General features: G+C 48.1%; 1 protein-coding gene across 1 annotated transcript in view; it reads left to right on the top strand.

Moving 5' to 3' along the window:
• The first annotated feature begins 4381 nt into the window (after positions 1-4381).
• LOC119442537 (epidermal growth factor receptor-like) overlaps positions 4382-18578 on the top strand; it is a 31773-nt gene continuing 17576 nt past the window's right edge. The window contains 13 exon segments of the mRNA XM_049662227.1: positions 4382-5809; positions 6207-6331; positions 6817-7600; positions 8480-8603; positions 8746-8913; positions 10646-10845; positions 12609-12741; positions 13167-13236; positions 15906-16030; positions 16546-16633; positions 16738-16839; positions 17218-17469; positions 18200-18318. Coding sequence (XP_049518184.1) covers positions 5704-5809; positions 6207-6331; positions 6817-7600; positions 8480-8603; positions 8746-8913; positions 10646-10845; positions 12609-12741; positions 13167-13236; positions 15906-16030; positions 16546-16633; positions 16738-16839; positions 17218-17469; positions 18200-18318 — 2396 coding nt within the window. The 5' untranslated portion in view covers positions 4382-5703.

The following is an 18578-nucleotide window of genomic DNA, read 5'->3' as shown; positions in this document are numbered from 1 at the left end:
GGTACTTCATGGACATTCCACCAGACACCTGCGAGCAGGCATTCCTTCCCGTCGTTTCTGTGTTTGTTGTTTGACCTGGTGGCGATGATGGTGATGTTGTGCAACGGTCGGCATCTTATTAGTTTCAAAATTTTATAGAGACCGTGACTGCGATAGTGGCCTCCTAAACGGCGGCATAAATTTTGTGCTTCAGAATTAAGTTTGCGGACTTCATCCGTCGCTCCATGCCGCCGTCAGAACACGCTCTTTTCATTCATCTTGGTTTTGCCGAGGCAATACGCCTGCGCCCCCTCCCCCTCCTTACCTTTCTCTCTCTCTCCTTTGACACGTGGGCTGCCAACCGCGACAATATATCTTGTTAAACACAACGACCAATCACAGCCGGCTTGACATGCGTTCGAAAGCGAATTGCCTTGGCGCATTTTCCCACGCATATATATCTCCATCCGCGGATTAAGTCCAGCGCAGCTCACTGTTCCAGTACTCGCGTACTGGGCCACACCGAAATAAAAGTCGTCTCGTAAATTATCCGGTTTTCTTTAGCGCCCAGAACGCGCCTTCCCCAGGAGCCTCTTCGCGGCCGTCGCATTCGCATACACACGTATACGTTCTTTTTTTACGCGTATGCGAATGTGACAAGCCGTCAGGCGAGGGCGGCAAGGTGCCTGCGCGAGCTCGGTAAACTGTCCCGTCGTTGCGGTGGCAGGAAAAACTCCCGCGCGAGCTCCGACGCTCTGCGTTGCTTCTTTCGGTGAGGTTATACGGTGCACAGGCTGGTACCGCTAGTGGTTGCGGTGTGTCGCGTCCTTGGACGAAGGGCACCACCGTCATCGCAGGGCGTGTCTCTTGTCGTGTAGCAACAATGGCGGATCAAGCTTCGCTCGCCTTACCTCGTGAGCTGCGTCCCTCGCGGTACGAAAACAAAACGCGTGGCGTGCCTTTGGTGGTGTTAAGTTACGCCAAAACGTGGGACACAGAGAGCAAGAACAGCATAGACGATGCTCTCTGTAAAAAGCTGTCTAAGCACTCGCGCGCGGCGACGCTGAGGCACGCGGTATTTGTGTGTTGTTCGTGGCTTGTGGCGGTGGTGGCATCGTCCCTGGAACCTGAGCTCGCGTAGTGGATCTGGGAACGACGCCGGCGATACTGGATGCGTGCGGACGCTGTTGGTGCGCTTAGAGTCGAGCGAACACGTGACGAGACTATGCAGATCGCCCGCGCGCGCGGAAGCGCTGAGTGCGATCGAACACAATGGACCTGTTCTCGGCACCCGAGCTATTGTTTGGACGGCGTTTTCGTCTATATACGCGGTGTGTTTTGGGGGCGCTGGACGCACGGCGATGTACACGAAGTAAAAGAGAACGAACTGAGACGGCGTGACAGCTCGCGAGCGAGTGTCGTAGAACCGGCATATCTTCCGCCTACATTCCTTCGGTATTGTTTTGACGTATATAGCTTTAACAACATGCATTCCATAGCAGGATGTCATCGTATGTCGTGTGGCTCTTCTTTGGAACATTACGCTCTGTTAGCCTTGTAAACGGTCGTTTACTTCAATTATTAATTGTAATAGTGCGTGCGCTCATGCATAATTTTCCTTGTCAATCACACTCGAGACAATTGCCGTATGGTCGATAGCACCGCTGTGACAGGAAAGACATACGCACACATTAAAGGCGAAAGCGGCGTGTCCTAGTTCGCTCGATCCTTCCCCTCGGCTGCAATAAATGTTCAGCCCGTCTATTTCCCGTAGGGCTGCTACAGCGAACTGTCTTGTTAAAAAACGGGAAGCTCGGCAGTAAAAGAAAATGCGTGCTGTAAAGATATAACTGGCGTCAGTGTATATTGCGACCAGCTTTCTCCGAGAAGAAAAAACGCTGACGTTGTAAATGTTTACGGAGCCGCGGTTTGCCGTTTCACGTTCCTCGTATAAAGCAAGAGGTCAATGTTTGTACCTATATAGCTCTGCGTCATACATGATTTTTACAACCAAGGTCATGTGGTGTGCTAAGTCTTTTTGCTGGCGTCCGGGCTTTGGTCACCATTTACTTCGTTTCGCAATTCAGAAAAACACAAATGGTTTTGTCACGTTAAGAGAGTAGTGCCGTTAGCACGATATCTATATTAATCTAGTTTAATTGCTTCAGTAAATTCCGCCAGTTCTGTAAAGTCAGTGCTTTGTCCGGTCGACCTGTGTAGGTTATCGTGCCACCTTGAAACAAGTCTTGCAAAAGGCAACGTTGATGCTCCGGCCAATGATGCGATGAGCTCTTATTGTGGTTCGGGAACTTCGCGCCATCAGTCTAGGAGGAACTGTACTGAGCCGGCCGGTCTTGAAACCTATATGCAGAATGTGTATTTTGTATGGCAATCTTCTTCGGCTCTGTTATGCATTCGGTGTTGCTAATAACAACTGCGTTGATGGAAAAATATATGTATATAACGTATATATACACATGTGTTATTCGCTGCTGTTGGCACACATAAATACGCGGTGAACGCTCACGTGTGCGCGCGCGTTCACACACTGCAGTCGTTTTCCATTTTCAGATTACACTGGGTGCAATCCTGGTTAACCTCCTTCTCTTAATTACCCTCTTTCTTCAACACAAAGCGATGTACGACTTTTCACGAAGACGACGTGATTCGTTGACTTTATAATCTCGTTTAGCCTTTCTCGTCGATACCGCGTGTTCTAGCATGTGTCAGTCCGTGTAGAGTTGCTGGACGCATTCGGAGAAAGCATAAAGCGGTCCGCACAGTCGTCTGCCGGCGCACCAAATCCCACGGCCCGTATGGAAAAGGACTGGATCTTCGCGCGAGCCTGTATTACGTGCCTGAGATTTCGGACAGGTTAGCGAACCTCGCCACGTCGCGATTCGTCGTCGGCGCATCTAGCGCACGCACACAAGACTTCTCCGCCCGCGGACCCCGTGGGGCAGTTTCTCCGGAAGGCTGCCCCGTAAACCTGAACGGCCACCCTCTAGCCGAGGCAAGCGTCGTCGCACGACATTCGTTTTCCCGCGTTTGATCGAGAGCTTCGGTTCGAGAGGGCGACACACACACGGCTCGCGGGTGGTAACTGCGCGCCCCCCTTGCTCTTTTTTCGAATCGCGCCACTGCAGTGCAGTGCGATGCTATGTGCGACGCGCACTGTTGCCTGCACTGTAGGACGCGCTCGCATTTCTGGGCGAGAAAAAGAATAAAAATGATACCGCAGGGAAACAGGGCTTGGAGTTCGCGCATGCGTTCCACGCAGAGTGTACGCGACGGCAATGTTTCGAATATGCAGGGAGTGTGGAGGGGGTCATGAAAGGAAAGGAGATGAAATAAAAGAGGCTCGAGAGAACGAGTGGTGGCGACGGTGGTGTCGATTGTGGCGGCGGGGGCGGCGTTCTTTTTTTTTTTTTTCTTTTTCTTTTTTTTTTTTTTTCACGCCGCCTCTCGTCTAACAAAAGGGATGTTTCGAAAAGAACTGCAAAACGGAGCACCGTGACCGAAGCCGTCGGTGTGTTTAAGTCACGTTTCGCGCCGTCGGTGCCGTCATAGAGAGAGGTGCCGTGCTCATCTCTCTCTCGTCGGATTGGAAGGAGAGGGAAGGACCCGCGCCGGAATCATGCTGCTGCTGTGAGCGTGCGTATGTGTGTGTTTGTGTCGGCGGTGAGGAAGGTCGGGATATGCGATCTGCGAAGAGACGCGAGGGTCATCACTCCGGGTCGGGTCACGTGGCGAATACTTGACCCGCGGCAGCGGAGAGCGCCACCTCGATGCTTCGTTTCTTTTTTCCTTTTTTCCGGCTATCTGCGATGCAAGTTTCGTTGCTCGACTTTTTTGTTTTCTTTCACTTTACTTTGCGAGACCAATTTGCGCCACCTGTTTGCGGAGAAATATGTTGGTATCTCCGGTAGAAACTTTGCGCGCGAAGAGGAGGGAAAGGGGGAGGTGGCGAGGGCGTTGTGGAGGCTTGCAGTCAACTTCGTCAATGAGTCGCGGAAAGCTTGTTTACGGTCGAGCGGACAAATGACGTGTCGCGTTGTCTTTAGCGGACGCTGCTTGTGAAAGTGAGCGAAAGGGGAGAGTTCGCTAACGTCAGTGTATGAATCTATTCTCTACGCATACGGTTTCACTGATCAACGGAGGGATCCGGAAGCGTGGCTGTTTCGTCCTCATATTTGCGGCGTTTCGAAATCGAGTTTTTGTGTCTGAGTTGGGTGTCGGGCACTAATGAATGGTTATTTCAAGTGCGGTGATCGAAACGGTGGTCTTAGGAAATGCGGATTATACACGGGCTCGTTAGAGGTTGCTTTAGTTCGCTCGGTTGACGCTATGCTCGAGACCTCATGCATTTGTGAGAGTGCGAAGTATAGGGATTGCCACGAAAACGTTGTACAAATGATTTATAGTGCTTCATGCTGGACGCACATACAACGGGATCATCGTACTTTGATGAACTGCGTCGTCGTCTTCTCTCGTCAACCACGTCGTCGTCGTCTTGTCAACCACGGGTGTTGTGATATTTAGTGTCATTATTATCGCTTTAACGAAGTTTTTCTGCCCATGCTTTTCGATAAACCCGCTTCCTCAGCGCTCCCGCTGCTCTTTCGATAAAGATGCCGCGCTGGCGATAACGGTCACCGAGGCGTCTTGTTTTCACCGGTACGCAGAGTTGGTGATCGGTCGCCCGTCTGGCTTAAACAGTATTTCCTTGAGCCAGCGCGTCTCTTTCTCGAGAGGGGCGGCTGGCCGCAGTGCAGACGCAGCTGGCAATGCCTTGTTGAGCCTCCTTCAAGAAAGGCGCCTTCTAGGAGTGCGTGCTCACCTAAGACTGCGATTAGATAAGCCGCCTTATCGAGCCGACGGCCCAACCGCCCGGAGCGCCGGGCAGCACCTTTCCGGGCGTCGGCTGGAATTTGTGCCGGCGAACAGACTATACACCAACCACGTTGAGCTATAGGCCGCGGCGGTTTGCTAGCAGCCGTAGGATTGGCGCGGCGCGCTCTCGCAAGCGGGTGCAAAGTACACGCGCGCGCAAGTCGGAACGACGCGGCGTACAGCGCACGCAGACGCGTAACGTAAGACGCCAGAGAAGTCCCTCCCGCAGTCCAGTCCTCAGCGGTGGTGGTGGGGCCGCCGCCTCTTCTCTCAGGTGTCGGCCGTCGTGTAAACAGTGGTTCTCCGCGCACCGCGTGACCGAATTGCAGATGATGGCGAGACGGCGAAGGATTCTGCTCAGCGGCCGACCGAGCGAGCTGGTTCCCTGCTTCGGCCTCCTGACGCGGAGGCCCTCCAGGTCGTAGTACCACGCTGTTCCTCCCGGAGGACGCCGGAGCCAGAGGACACATCGCCGCCTGGTCCACCGAGTGCCGCGCAGCATCCCAATACTCAGCGCTCCCAAGCTAAGCGGAGCAACGGTAGTGATAACAACGTGCCAACGGTGTGACTCAGCAGACGCGTCTGCTACGGGTATCGCCAGATTATATACTCAAGCTCCGAGAAGAACAGTCATCCCGATTGCCCTGGCTCTGACCGTCGTCTACACTCTAGTTGTGCGAACGTGAGTGATTCGCGATTGTTTTATTGTACGCAATTTAAAGCGTACTACGCGGCAGCCAGAGGAGGCTGTCAAACAGTTCCTGTTGTGAGACAAAAGTGCTGTTCGCCGAAGGTGATGCGGACGGTGGCGGTCGGCAACGTCGAGTCGCCATGACCGTGAGGACTCAGCTCGTCGTGGTCTTTCTTCTAGTCAGTTTCGGACTTCTGGTGGCTGCCGGTCAGTCCAAAAAGAATGGCCAGGTCAAGAAAGGGAAAAGTACGTATTACTGACTGTGGTGGTATTTTTTTCCCCCTTCGCCGAAGCTCCTGGAACCCGTAGCACTGTGGAGGTTTTCACATATTCGGCTCGCACGCTTGCTTGCCGTCTTGTGTTGCCTCTTTTTTTGAGTGTCGTGCTTTTCGAAATGCGAATCGTTTTGTTTGTTGAGTGTATAAGACACCTGGTGACATTCTTCGAGCACAGCGCACTGATTTGAGTGATGTGTCAAGGAAGCGTATGCAGTTTGCATTTCTTTGTTTTACGTTACATTGTTATGCATCTGTGCGACAGTGTGCGTTCTAGAACATTTGTGTGATGGATGCTTGTTGATGTTGAGTGTATTTTACATTTAAGGCATTGGTTGACTTCACTCGTCGCTCTTTTCGCTCCGCAGTCTGCATCGGCACAAATGGCCGAATGTCGGTTCCATCGAACCGAGAGCATCACTACCAGAACCTCAGGGACCGCTACACAAATTGTACATACGTGGACGGGAACCTGGAGTTGACATGGCTACAGGTGAGAACCCTCCAGTTGCACTTACGCTTCAACGAGTGTCAGTTGAACCGATGATGTATACTTCAGTAAGCAGAACTAGACATACAACTATCGATTAATACATTATTGCTAGTCAGATATGTCGGGAAGGCTGTTTGCGGTATCGAATTGCGTTCACCACTTTCCATAGCGCATCAGTCTATCCACGTTCGTGCCGACTTGACAACATTGCAGTGTTTCGTGTTGCTCACCGTTCTTTTCATACTTGCACTTTCCGCAAGTGCGTTTCACCCAGCGATATTCTTTAATAATGCTTACTGCTCACACCTCTTATCAAGCTTATTGATCACTGTATCGACGCTGTGACCTCCGCGGATGATGACATGCCCGTGCAGTCTTGTGCGGTGTTGAACGAAGAGATGCTCTTCGTCTCTGCTCTATTGCTTGTATATATAACAAGCACTAACCAAGGCGCTTGCTCCCCCCGCCCAACGTCTTTTCCGCAGAACAAGAGCCTGGACCTGAGCTTCCTGCGCGACATCCGCGAGGTGACGGGCTACGTGCTCATCTCGCACGTGGACGTGCAGCGCATCCTGCTGCCGAGCCTGATGATCATCCGGGGCCGCAGCTTGTTCAAGCTGAACGTGCACGACGAGGAATTCGCGCTCATCGTGACGCTGTCCAAGATGGAGAACCTCGAGCTGCCGGCGCTGCGCGACATCCTGCGCGGCAACGTGGGCTTCTTCAACAACTACAACCTGTGCCACGTGCGCCACATCCAGTGGGACGAGATCCTGTCCGGCCCGCCGGCGCACATGGTCTACGTGTACAACTTCACGCAGCCCGAGCGCAGCTGCCCGCCGTGCGACGCATCGTGCCGCGGCGGCCACTGCTGGGGCGAAGGGCCGCACAACTGCCAGAAGTTCTCCAAGGTGAACTGCTCGCCGCAGTGCCACCAGGGCCGCTGCTTCGGGCCGGAGCCGCGAGAGTGCTGCCACCTGTTCTGCGCCGGCGGCTGCGTGGGTCCCAAGCAGAGCGACTGCCTGGCCTGCCAGAACTTCTACGACGACGGCGTTTGCAAGCAGGAGTGCCCGCCCATGATGCGCTACAACCCGAACACCTACTCGTGGGACTACAACCCGGACGGCAAGTACGCCTACGGCGCCACCTGCGTCAAGGACTGCCCCGAGCACCTGCTGCGCGACAACGGCGCCTGCGTCCGCAACTGCCCGCCCAACAAGAAGGCGCAGCAGGGCGAGTGCGTGCCCTGCGACGGACCCTGCCCAAAGAGTGAGTGTTTTTGTCTGCATGCGCCCGAGTGCCCGATATCTGCACTAGCGAGAAAAGTATGTGACGTTCCTATGGTCTTTACTCGTGTGTCCTGGACTGTTGTTCACCCTGCAGACGTTACTTTCGCGACGCGAGTCGCGATTGTTAACTAAACCAGTAGAACCTGACGTTAGCGTTGTTTAGTTTTCACGTTGAGTGGTGGACGAGCGAGATGGCAGGATGGACAGTGTGCGAGTGAAGCTAAAAGGAATGTTCCTCTCCTATCCTTCGGCGCAAAGGACTGATCGGATGGTAGAAAAAAGAAATCCTCTCAACTCGCTAGCAACCAAGGAGTATAGCGGTAAGGTGTTGCCAAAGGCTAATAGAGGAGAATACGGCTTCTGAGTGAAGTTTGAAGTTTGAAGTTTATTATGATTTTGACAATACAAGATTGTCATGGCGCCATGACATGGCGTCAAGTTGCTTATCTACATTCTTTAGTTCAAGTTCTTGCTTTGATGACAGAAAGGTGCCCTTCCAGGAATATGTTCATCTTGTCTCAGAGGCCATCAGCATCGTCTGTTTGCATGTTTAATTTTTTAAACGAAACTGTAGTCTCTCCGCAGTAAGTGCTAGAATGGGAAAAACTGGCAATTCTTTTACCTTGTTTTATAATTCCTTCGTCTTTAAGCACTCGTCTTATAATGAACGACTAAGGTATTTGGTAAATGGCTGTATAGAACGAAAACTTTGCTTATATCGATGTCGCTGTACGATTGTGTTAAATGCGACTGGAAACGGGCATGCACCCATAAGTTACAACTTCGTCGCATACAGCCGTTTCAGACTAAGCAGAAGAGCAGCACGTGATGGACATCTTTTCCGTGTTTCCTCTTGCAGACTGCCAAGGGGTGAGCGTCGTCAACTCAATCAACATCGAGGACTTCCGCGGCTGCACTATAATCGAAGGTTCCCTTACCATCCTGGACTCGACGTTCAACGGCTTTCAGGAAGTTTACGCCGAGTACGTGTTTCTTTTCTTTCTTACTTATGTTTCCCTGTGCAAGTGTGGCTGTTCACAAGGCTCTGAGCGTTTGATGTATCTTGAGAGTTGTCTAACCATACTCGGTGGGAAAATCACAGTCCCTTGCAAACTTTCCCCGCAGTTTCTCGTTCGGTCCGCGCTACGACAAGATGGACCCGAGCAAATTGGAAGTGTTCAGCACGCTCAAGGAAGTCACTGGCTACGTCAACATCCAGGCTTCACATCCCAACTTCACGTCGCTGTCATACTTTCGCAATCTAGAAGTCATCGGTGGTCGGACGCTGACCGAGTAAGATTTCCTTTTTCTTCTTTTTCTCTCTTATGGTCAATGCGAGAGAAAAAATATGCTATTGTTATATCACGCCGTATGCGTGGCATTGCGTAATAAAGAAAATGCAACATTGCATTCGTACTTCGAGCCTCAGTGATTGGACACTACATGTGCCGGCTAAGTTCATTGTACTTCATTGTACTTCCATCAGTCATGCAACTGTATTAAAAGAAATGATCCTAGGAAAAAAGCCTAATAGCAGATACCACGTTGAGATAGAGAACCTCTTAAATGAATCTATGATATACCATGCTTGGTACTAGCTGTCTCCTTAGCATGTTTGATAATTCCTATTTAGCGACTTACCGTCGATATTACTCGGGAGAAGTGCCACATATTATTCATTGATATAATGCTTGCTACTTCCGACACCAAAGACGTTATTTGTCGTGTTACGAGTCGGCTCGTAAAATGATGATATTAACGTAAGGTACCTTTCTAGAAATGTTAGCTAATCAGCGACGTACGAGCATAACTGTAAAGTAATTACGCACGACCTGCCTGGAGTTCGCATGGTGGTGAGACATGTGTCGTTTGGCCTCCTCTCCCTTCTCCTCTCTGTAGCGGCATCCACGGTCACTTAGTTTCCCACCTCACACACGAGTCCAAGGGGCACGACAGGTAACGCTGCGGTGGCCACCTGTAGTGCTGCATGCGTGTTGTTGGCCTGTCCGTCCACGTGCCCGATAGACGCAGCTTGTCGAAGCAAGGCGTTGTCCGCTGCCTTGTAGCGCTCTTGGTGTCGTCGCTCTACACGTGTTTCGTCTGTAGTCACGTGAACTATGAGCAGAGGATGTGTCATGCCACTCGCCTCTCTCTTTCTGCAAAAATAGTCAATCCGTCCCTGTAGTGTGTACTGTGTTGGGATCGTTGTTAGAACGTGGCTGCTGGGGCTGGCTATTGGTTCGCATTTCGCTTTGCCAGTTTGCTTAGCATTTTATATGTTTGTTCGTTTCTGACATATGAGTTCGTGATATTGGCTGCCTATTTAGGTATGCTGTAGTCCCTGCCATGAACTTTAATTGGACACATCTTTGTATCATCATCATCATTCATAATCCCTTTTCCTCTCCGTCCCTTTTCCCCAGTGTAGAGTAGCAGGCCAGCGCAAGCTATATCTCAAGGCGACCTCTCTGCCTTTCTGTAAATGTTTCTCTCTCTCTCTCTTAATTGGACACAGAAGTCAACTTCACGAGCATCTTACAGAACAGTTTATTGGAGGCGGTCGGACGATCACTTTTGCGGATACTTTCACTTTTGCGGCATTTCGCGTGACTCGCGCTGAGATGCGTCAGCGTTCCTGGCACTGTGGTAAGACAGCCTGCTTGTCAATCTGTCAAGTATCTCTCGTATATGCCAATGCATTCAGTGCTATACACGTGAGATCTCGCGGAAGTATCCCGGAAAGTTATTGTCCGAGAATGTACCGCTCCAGAAGCTAAAATTCTATAAGCTCGGCTGAAGTTATCTAGCTGAAGCTACGGCAGACAGTTTACATGGCCTGTTATGTGTCTGTCAATAAATAATGCGATAAAAAGGAAAATAAAGAACATCCGCGCAGTGCTCACTATGTAGTGAGCACTGCGCTTACAGCATTGGTGACATCTGCGGACGATTACTCGTCAGCGCAACCTGCCTCCTGTGCGGTGACGTGACGTAATACGTCCGATGTCTCGCGCTTATGCTGCAGGTATTTCGCTGCCTTGTACATCGTGAAGAGTTCGCTGAAGTCGCTCAACCTGCGGAGCCTGAAAAAGATTCGCTCGGGCAGCATTGCCATCCTGGAGAACAAGGACCTGTGCTTCGCCGACAGCGTCGATTGGTACCAGGTCCTGAAGTCCAACGCCCACAACGTGCTGCTTCAGCGGAATGCCGACAAGGCCGATTGCGGTGAGCCCCAAATATATACATATACTGAAATTTATAAGCAGCGGCAAGTGCACAAACTTGGTTGTCGCAGCTGCCGCGCTTATAGATGGGTTTGACAGAGAGCGGACGCATAAAGTGACCTGCGCATGCTTATGTACACCCAGGATAGTGTTGCCAGGACTGCGCACGGCGCAGAACCTAAATTTCGCTTGTGGCAGATCTGTGGATTCGCAAGGCGAAGGAAGTTCATGAAAGCATACAATTGTCATTCACCTTGGAGTAACCAACTATGTTGTGTATTCTTGTACGCAGAGCCAATAGCGTAAGTTCGCTAACTTCGCTAGCATCGCTGTTGCGCTTCGTCCAGTTGGTTCAGAATTGTGTCTGAAGTTTACAGATTGATTTATCGTGCTAACTCGATTCATGGGCATGCCTGTTTCGATTACGCGATGAACACGTGTGCGGATCTATGATTGTGCTCTTTCTTGCTTTTATGTAATTTTCTTGTTTAAAAACTTGTTCTTGAAACCGCGTGCGTCATGCGCGTCGCTTCCTTCTTTCTTCGCTTCTCGTCTCTGATGCGCTGCAGATTTTAGGGACGACCCCGACGTCGTATCACAAACGGTGGCAGCCCGTTAATTCGCGCCACGCCAATAATATTAAAACAAGACAAAAAAAAGGGTTTTCGCAATACCGAGAATTCCAGACGTCGGGTCGCGTTTTAAAGAACACAGCAAACGGAAACTGTGTAGTGCGTCGGCAGCGCCGCGTGCACGGTGCAGTTTAGAAACGCGAACTTCACGCGTTAACCGCGTGTATAAGTTCTGACATGCAGGAGTGACCGCGACGGTGCTGGAAACTTGAAAGTTTAAATATATGGTGCTCTCGCAACTATGCTCGTGCCATGGGCTTGGTTTAGACCGCGTGCGTAGATTAGGCTTATCTGGTTCAGTGGCGTTACGCTGCAGGCGTTGTCGTGGTGCAGCGTGAAACGATTTGGAATGGCTCCGCACATTTTACATGGGCTGCTGCATTTCATTGTGCAATGTGTGCACCTGCTGACTGTCTGACGTTGTGAATATCTCAAGGGACGAAATGAGACTGACAGAAATTTTGTCGATTTATGACTGTCTGACGTTGTGAATATCTCAAGGGACGAAATGAGACTGACAGAAATTTTGTCGATTTATCAGGAGCACGCAGCACCACTTTTTGCAGAATTTTTAACTAATAGTAAGATAACCTTTAATAGCATGATCACTGTAGAATGTGGAAAGGTTATCCTGGCAGCAAATACTTAAAAACAATGCATTGAGATTTTTTAACTGACAAAGAAATGGAGTAAGTAATGTCCAATTCAGATGAAAAAAAAAAAAATAGTTTTCGGGTGGAAGTTTGCTGGGAGATCAAATTGTACAGTGTTTGCTGCTGCCCTTGTTTAGGGACTATACTTCATTCATTGTAAAAAAATCCAGTGCGACTTAGTTCAGTAAGTCTTTGTTCTTCATATCTGTTCAATATGTGCACATTTTAGCAATGTCACATGCATCTCTATGCTTGCTTAGTCAGCGTAATTCTTTAAAGCTAATAGATGTCAATATTTTTTATCATTGCAAAAATGCAGGTAATGCTAGCCGAGCAATAGCCATGATAATGAATACAATTTTTATTGTGTTTTAATTTCATAGTAGTCTCCAATATTTATGCACCTACACGTGCATCAGAAAGGAAGGATCTTATATTTTGCATTAGTACTAAAACTTCTTTATCACTTTTGCTTGCAGAGGCACAAAAGCTTATATGCCACCCGCAGTGCTCTTCAAGTGGTTGCTGGGGCCCAGCACCGAATGAATGCCTTTCCTGCAAATCATACCGTCTAGAAGACACCTGCATCGACAAGTGTGATACACCCAATAGGTAACAAAAAGAACATAACATGCTGCACCTGCCTGCATTATACACTCATAATTACTCATTCTGAAGCTTTGTGTGTATGAGAGTCGTGTCTGTACTTGGATAGATGATTTCAACCGAATGCCTTGTAAGCTTAAAAAATATAACATTAGCTGACTGCAGCAAAAGTAGGGGCCGGTGCTCTACTTTGGCATAAAGTTCATTGTGGAAGTGTGTTTAGTCTACCCCTCTCATTACAAGTTGCCTGTAGTATGTGCGTGAGGGATGCTGCCCCTCCTGTGATTCTATTTTCCACTAATAAAGGGAAAAGCTACGGTTATTCGAACTGTGTTTCTGGAACAGCAGCTTCAAGGTGTTAATTAACGTATTGTAATTTTCAGCAACAACTTGGTTCAAAGTAGTAATTATTTTTTCCTTTTTCCCTCCAGCATCTACGATGATGGGAACTTTGTGTGCAAGCACTGCCACGAAGAATGTCTCGGCGAATGTTCTGGCCCTGTAAGTAGTTTCCCTGATTTTTTCACAGTGCTCTGTTACTTAAATTTCGCTCTTGATGGCCTATTTAAAGGGGTCCTGAACCACCCCTCGGGTTTGGTGAAAAAAAAACAGTCTATGTATAGCATATGCTACTGTGAACATCTCGCCCAAATTTTACAGTCGTGCGCAGTGCACGGAGCTCACAAGTGGAGCGCGAAGTCACCTTTTTCTTATGCAAAGCTGTGTATATTGTGTATATTTATATACTGTGTATATACTGTGTATAAATATACTGTGTATATTTATTTATGCAATTTAATAAACTGGCTGAAGTAAGCGCAAATCTGCATTTCGAATTTCGGTAAGAATGACATACTTCCGGAAGTACAACTATCATACTATCACCGACTAGCTTGTGCTAACTCTTGGCTGCGCCCACCCACGTAGTAATGTAACTTTGACCGCACTGCTTATCGGTGTCGTAGCTGTCAGTTCTCGTTAATTTCAATTAATTTTGAACACTAAAATAGCCTCGAACCACGTGATACCCAAGGTCAGGCTACATGTACGCTTGCCAGCACACACTCACTCTTGGCCGCTCCTTGCTAGACGCCTTGGCAGATTTCGCTTCATATTCAGTTATTGACGGCACTTCAAGATAAATACACACTTTGGATGTGGCTACTATCCGTCGTTCAAGCTGATGCAGGACAAAGCCGATCCACCACGTAGCACGGCCAGACTGGAGCACATGAGCGCGAGTGTATGCTCCAGCCCTTTCGTGCACGTAGTTAGTCACTTAAATTGCACGTGTAGAGTAGATACCGTGGCCACCGCGAGGTGCCGCGATGAATCCGCACGTTGAGCCAGAGCGAGTTAGCACGCTGAGCTCGCTGTGGCTCACTCAAGGACAACCGCGTGCTGTGATTGGTATCTGTGGGTCATGTGACTCAATGCCTTAGAGCTAACATCTGGCATACAGGTCGTCTGCTTCCTGAGTTGCACACCCTCGAGGTGTGTTGCCATCATGGTCGAAGCTTAGGAACATTAGGAATTCCCTTTTAATGCGAGTCCGGAGTGCAAAATTCATCGCTTACCCGATGTGCACGCTGCAGATGTACTCGCACGAGCGAACATAAAGGTGAAGTTTCTTCGACCCTCGGAAATTGTGATTGCCATAGAGATAAGCGTAAAAGAAAATGTGCTACTCACAGTAGTGCACCCAGGATCTCTGCCAGGGGGGGTTGACAGTTTGCCTTAGTTTGCCAATACCATCTAAACAGCATTAATTTCAATTTCTTCATGGGAAATTGTCAAAAAATGCGCTTTTTGCGCATGTTTGTGATTGTGCAGACGATTGCGCATCTAACATCTTAGTTGCAGTACTCAAAGGCGCAAGGCAAGAAAAGGGGTTAAACAAAAAGGGTTAAATAAAAGGGGGGTTAACTCGGCATCAGGGGGGGGCGGTTACAACCCCCGAAACCCCCCCCCCCCCCCCTTTGTGCGCCACTGGCTACTCATGTCACTTGGTGTGAGAATAGCCACACGTAGCTATCTAGCACACTGTAGCACAGCAAAAGGATAAGACATTGTGAACTCAACCGTAAGCTGAGGGATAGCCTCCGAGTTAGGCGAATTGTTGGCGCCAAAAGCGGAAGTAGTGGCATCTATGTGAATGTCCAAAATCAGATTTACATTGCGCGCCTAGGTGGCGTTCAGTAGGTGGAGCATTGTGGGCACGCCCCGTTCCATCGTAGCCTCCGCAGTGCAAGGCATTGAAGAAGCAGGAGCACCGCGAATGCAATCAAAGGGGATCTTTAAATAGTCTAGTTTAACTTCAAATGCATTTCTCGACTTCGATAAAAAGTGGGTCAGGACCCCTCTAAAGGTATCGGGGTGACTTTTGTTTCACGTCATGGTTTGCGTCTTCTTCCTCCTTGTAAAGCTTTGTTGGATATTCACATTGGTGATGTGTGGAGGTACATATGCATCATTTTTTTGTTTTCTTTTACACTGATGAGACGATTTTTGCGGGAATCCTGGAAGGGTGGGAGGGCTCATGAGAGTTCCCGTTCATTTGAAAGTAGCACGAAGCCACAGGTTGTAGCTTCTTGCTTGCTACATTTAGATAAATGCCAACTTTTCCTTTGGTTTTACATTTTTAACTAATCTCGGTAAGCTCACCCTATACCCACGACCTTCCTGTTAAGAGCACAGGTATTGACCAGAGCTATGTTTAAAGTGCACTATTCCCTTCATCGGATGAGAAACTCCATAGGCATGCCACATGCTATTTGCCTTACTACAGTTTAAAATCTTTCTGACAATGCTTCTGGCATTTACTGTTTTATTGCTTCGAATTGTTTCAAGAGTCTTGTTTTGAATAGCCAGCTTGATAACCTTCCGGTTTTAATTTGTGCTGAGCATAAATGTTTCTCCAGTCGATATTAAGCAGCAAATAATAGAATCAAACCAGCTAGAAGCACTGTATCATGTTCGTGACATTGCTTTTTGTCATGTTTTGAAGCCCAGCTGCTTATGCTTATAACAAGGTGCATTGTTCGATAACTTTTTAATATTATTCATCTGTGTTAGCTTTGCAGTTATGGCTCAATTTTTAATATGGTTGGAAACTTGGCTGAAGTCGCACAAGATTAATAATGCTTTCCTTCCCATGTTCGTTTTAATAGGGACCTGGTAACTGCAGCAAGTGTCGACATGTTCGTGATGGGCCCTACTGTGTCAAGGAGTGCCCTGAATCAAAGTACAACCAGTCAGGCTTCTGTATGCCCTGCCATGAAAATTGCGTTGGGGGGTGAGTACTTTGGTGTCACATTATAGTGATTCATTTGCGAAGCATTTTTAGTCGACCTAAATGTACAAATGACAAGCAGTGCAACTTTTGAGTGGTCTTACCATTCTGAAATTACATTTGGCACACAGGGGCACTAGTGATTCATTTGCGAAGCATTTTTTAGTCGACCTGAATGTACAAGTGACAAGCAGTGCAACTTTTGAGTGGTCTTACCATTCTGAAATTACATTTGGCATGCAGGTTCACCAAAACAGAGGGCTCTAGAATAATTTGAAGTGCTTAGTGTACTTTAATATCCACCAATATTCACCAAAATCCCTGGCTTAAGTCCTCATGTATGGCAGCATTGCCTTTTGTTGGATGTTGCCATTCGACTTGCGTATCATTTGTCCTCGATGTTCTTCAAAACTAACTGTTTACTTCTTGCTAGTCAAATTGTCTTGTGTTTAACATCAGGCCTTTGTGCATTATGGCACAAATAACTTATTCATTTATGATTTACGTTTATTCGTTAGGTGCACTGGACCGAACAACACTGTTGGACCGGATGCTTGCAACTCTTGTGAGAAGGCAATTGTCAGTGCTTACGACCCCAATGTCGTGGTAAGTTCTGCTATGCTCAGAGATTGAGGAACACCCTGTGTCAAAAACTGCCTGGAAGGTGACCGTCTACAACGTCTAACTGCTGACACCATTAACAATTTCAGGAGCAGTGTCTGAAAGCAGATGAAGCCTGTCCAGATGGATTCTACCATGAGTACTTTGGTCCACAGGAGGAAGGAGCTCTCAAGTCCTTGACTGGAAAATCGGTACTTCCCAAGTTATTCCCGTAACACATCCCACTTGCACGTATGCTTGTAATGTCTTATGCTAGTCTTATTAGTTGTTTATTCTTGTTTGTGTTGTCATAACACACATCATATAGGGATCTCATTGTGCTTTAGGTGCGTTTATAAGACCCACTCCCTTTATAACATCCATTTATGGATCGCATTGACTTTCAATTGTAAATACACAAAATCTAATCAAAATAAAAAGCCAGTCACTCACGAATGATGTGGGCACAAAGTATAAAGGAAGCTATGTTGCACCTTTTCATTCTGAAGGAAGGAACTTACGCCAAGTGACAATTTATGCAACCTTTTTAACGGGTGTCAAATGAATTTTTTGCCCTTCATTGTCTCCAGGTCTGTCGCAAGTGTCACCAGCGTTGCAAGAACTGCACATCTTACTCCATACACGTCTCGGTCTGTGAGTGTCTGCACTACAGCAGTGGAGAGCAGTGCGAAGATCGTTGCCAAAGAGATCACTTTCCTGACGAGGCCAATCGGCGGTGCCTGCGGTGTCATGATGAGTGTCGAGGATGTTACGGACCCACGGCAGCCCACTGCACCAATTGTCGCAACTTCCGCATCTATGACTCTGAAAACCGCACTCAGGTTGGTGCTGAAAGGAATTTAAAAACTCTTTTTCCAGAAATAATAGCTTCCAGAAATAATAGCCTATAGTATTTGTCAATTCATTTTCAGGGGTGAGAACTTTGTAATTTCATGGCATAATGTACAAATATTCCTAACAACATCTCCCTGGAGGCAAACGAAATTCCCCATTGAGCCTAGAGACCCTGCCTGGTCAGTACAGTTGTATAAAAATGCCAGGCTTCTTATTTGAACCTTAACTTATTTACTGAAGACTTCAGCAGACTGAAAAGCCCTAAACGTGGCCTTTCATGCAGGTGAAGAGCACTTGCAGATAGATGTGCTGACCCTTCGCTAACTTTGATTCCTTTTATAGTATCTCCAAGAAGTGCAAGTATTGTACAATAAGGCTTGTGCAACAGTGCAACAAAGCTATAATGGCCGAATTATTTTCAAAATTTGATGATGTGTGGCAGCATCTGTGAGTGTGCATTCATTTTGAGACATTTCTTCCTTGCATCTACTTGTGAAAGACAGTTTGGTAAATTAATTATCTTTTATCACAACACCAGTAAGCGTTGTTGCCTAAATTAAGGCCAAAACTTTTGGGCATTAGCCACCACTTTGACTTGATAGGTCAAATCTGCTCTTATTGAAATGCCAGTTGTCGCAATATTCATTGCCAGGTTGACACTGTTGCTTGTTGCACTGTTGCGAGACATCCTTTTTTTTTTTTTGTGCACCGCTGCAGTTCAACTGCACTGCCACCTGTCCTCCTGAGAAGCCATTCAAGGTGTTCGATGACACCACAACCAAGGACCCACACTGCTCTGATGAAGATCCCAACCAGATGGCTCTGCATGGCAGGACGTAAGTGTTGACAACCCTTCAGTGTTGCCCCTAGCCCAGACAACACTCGACTTCCTCGGGACGTCCTCAAATGGTACAAACGTCCTCGCAGTTTTTACGACCTCCTCAGTACGTCCTCAGGATGACATTTGCTGGTTCATCCTGAAAGCATCCTTTGCAGAACTTTTTAAGAATGTCTGATTGTCCAAAAAACGTCCACTGCAAAATCTTTTGAAGACATTTAGTTTTATGTTAGAAGAGACCCTGAAATTGAAATTTTT

Source organism: Dermacentor silvarum, chromosome 2 (assembly GCF_013339745.2).
Source record: "Dermacentor silvarum isolate Dsil-2018 chromosome 2, BIME_Dsil_1.4, whole genome shotgun sequence".
Lineage (NCBI taxonomy): Eukaryota > Metazoa > Arthropoda > Arachnida > Ixodida > Ixodidae > Dermacentor > Dermacentor silvarum.
The sequence above is the reverse complement of the archived record's forward strand: the minus strand, read 5'-3'. Positions and strand labels throughout refer to the sequence as shown.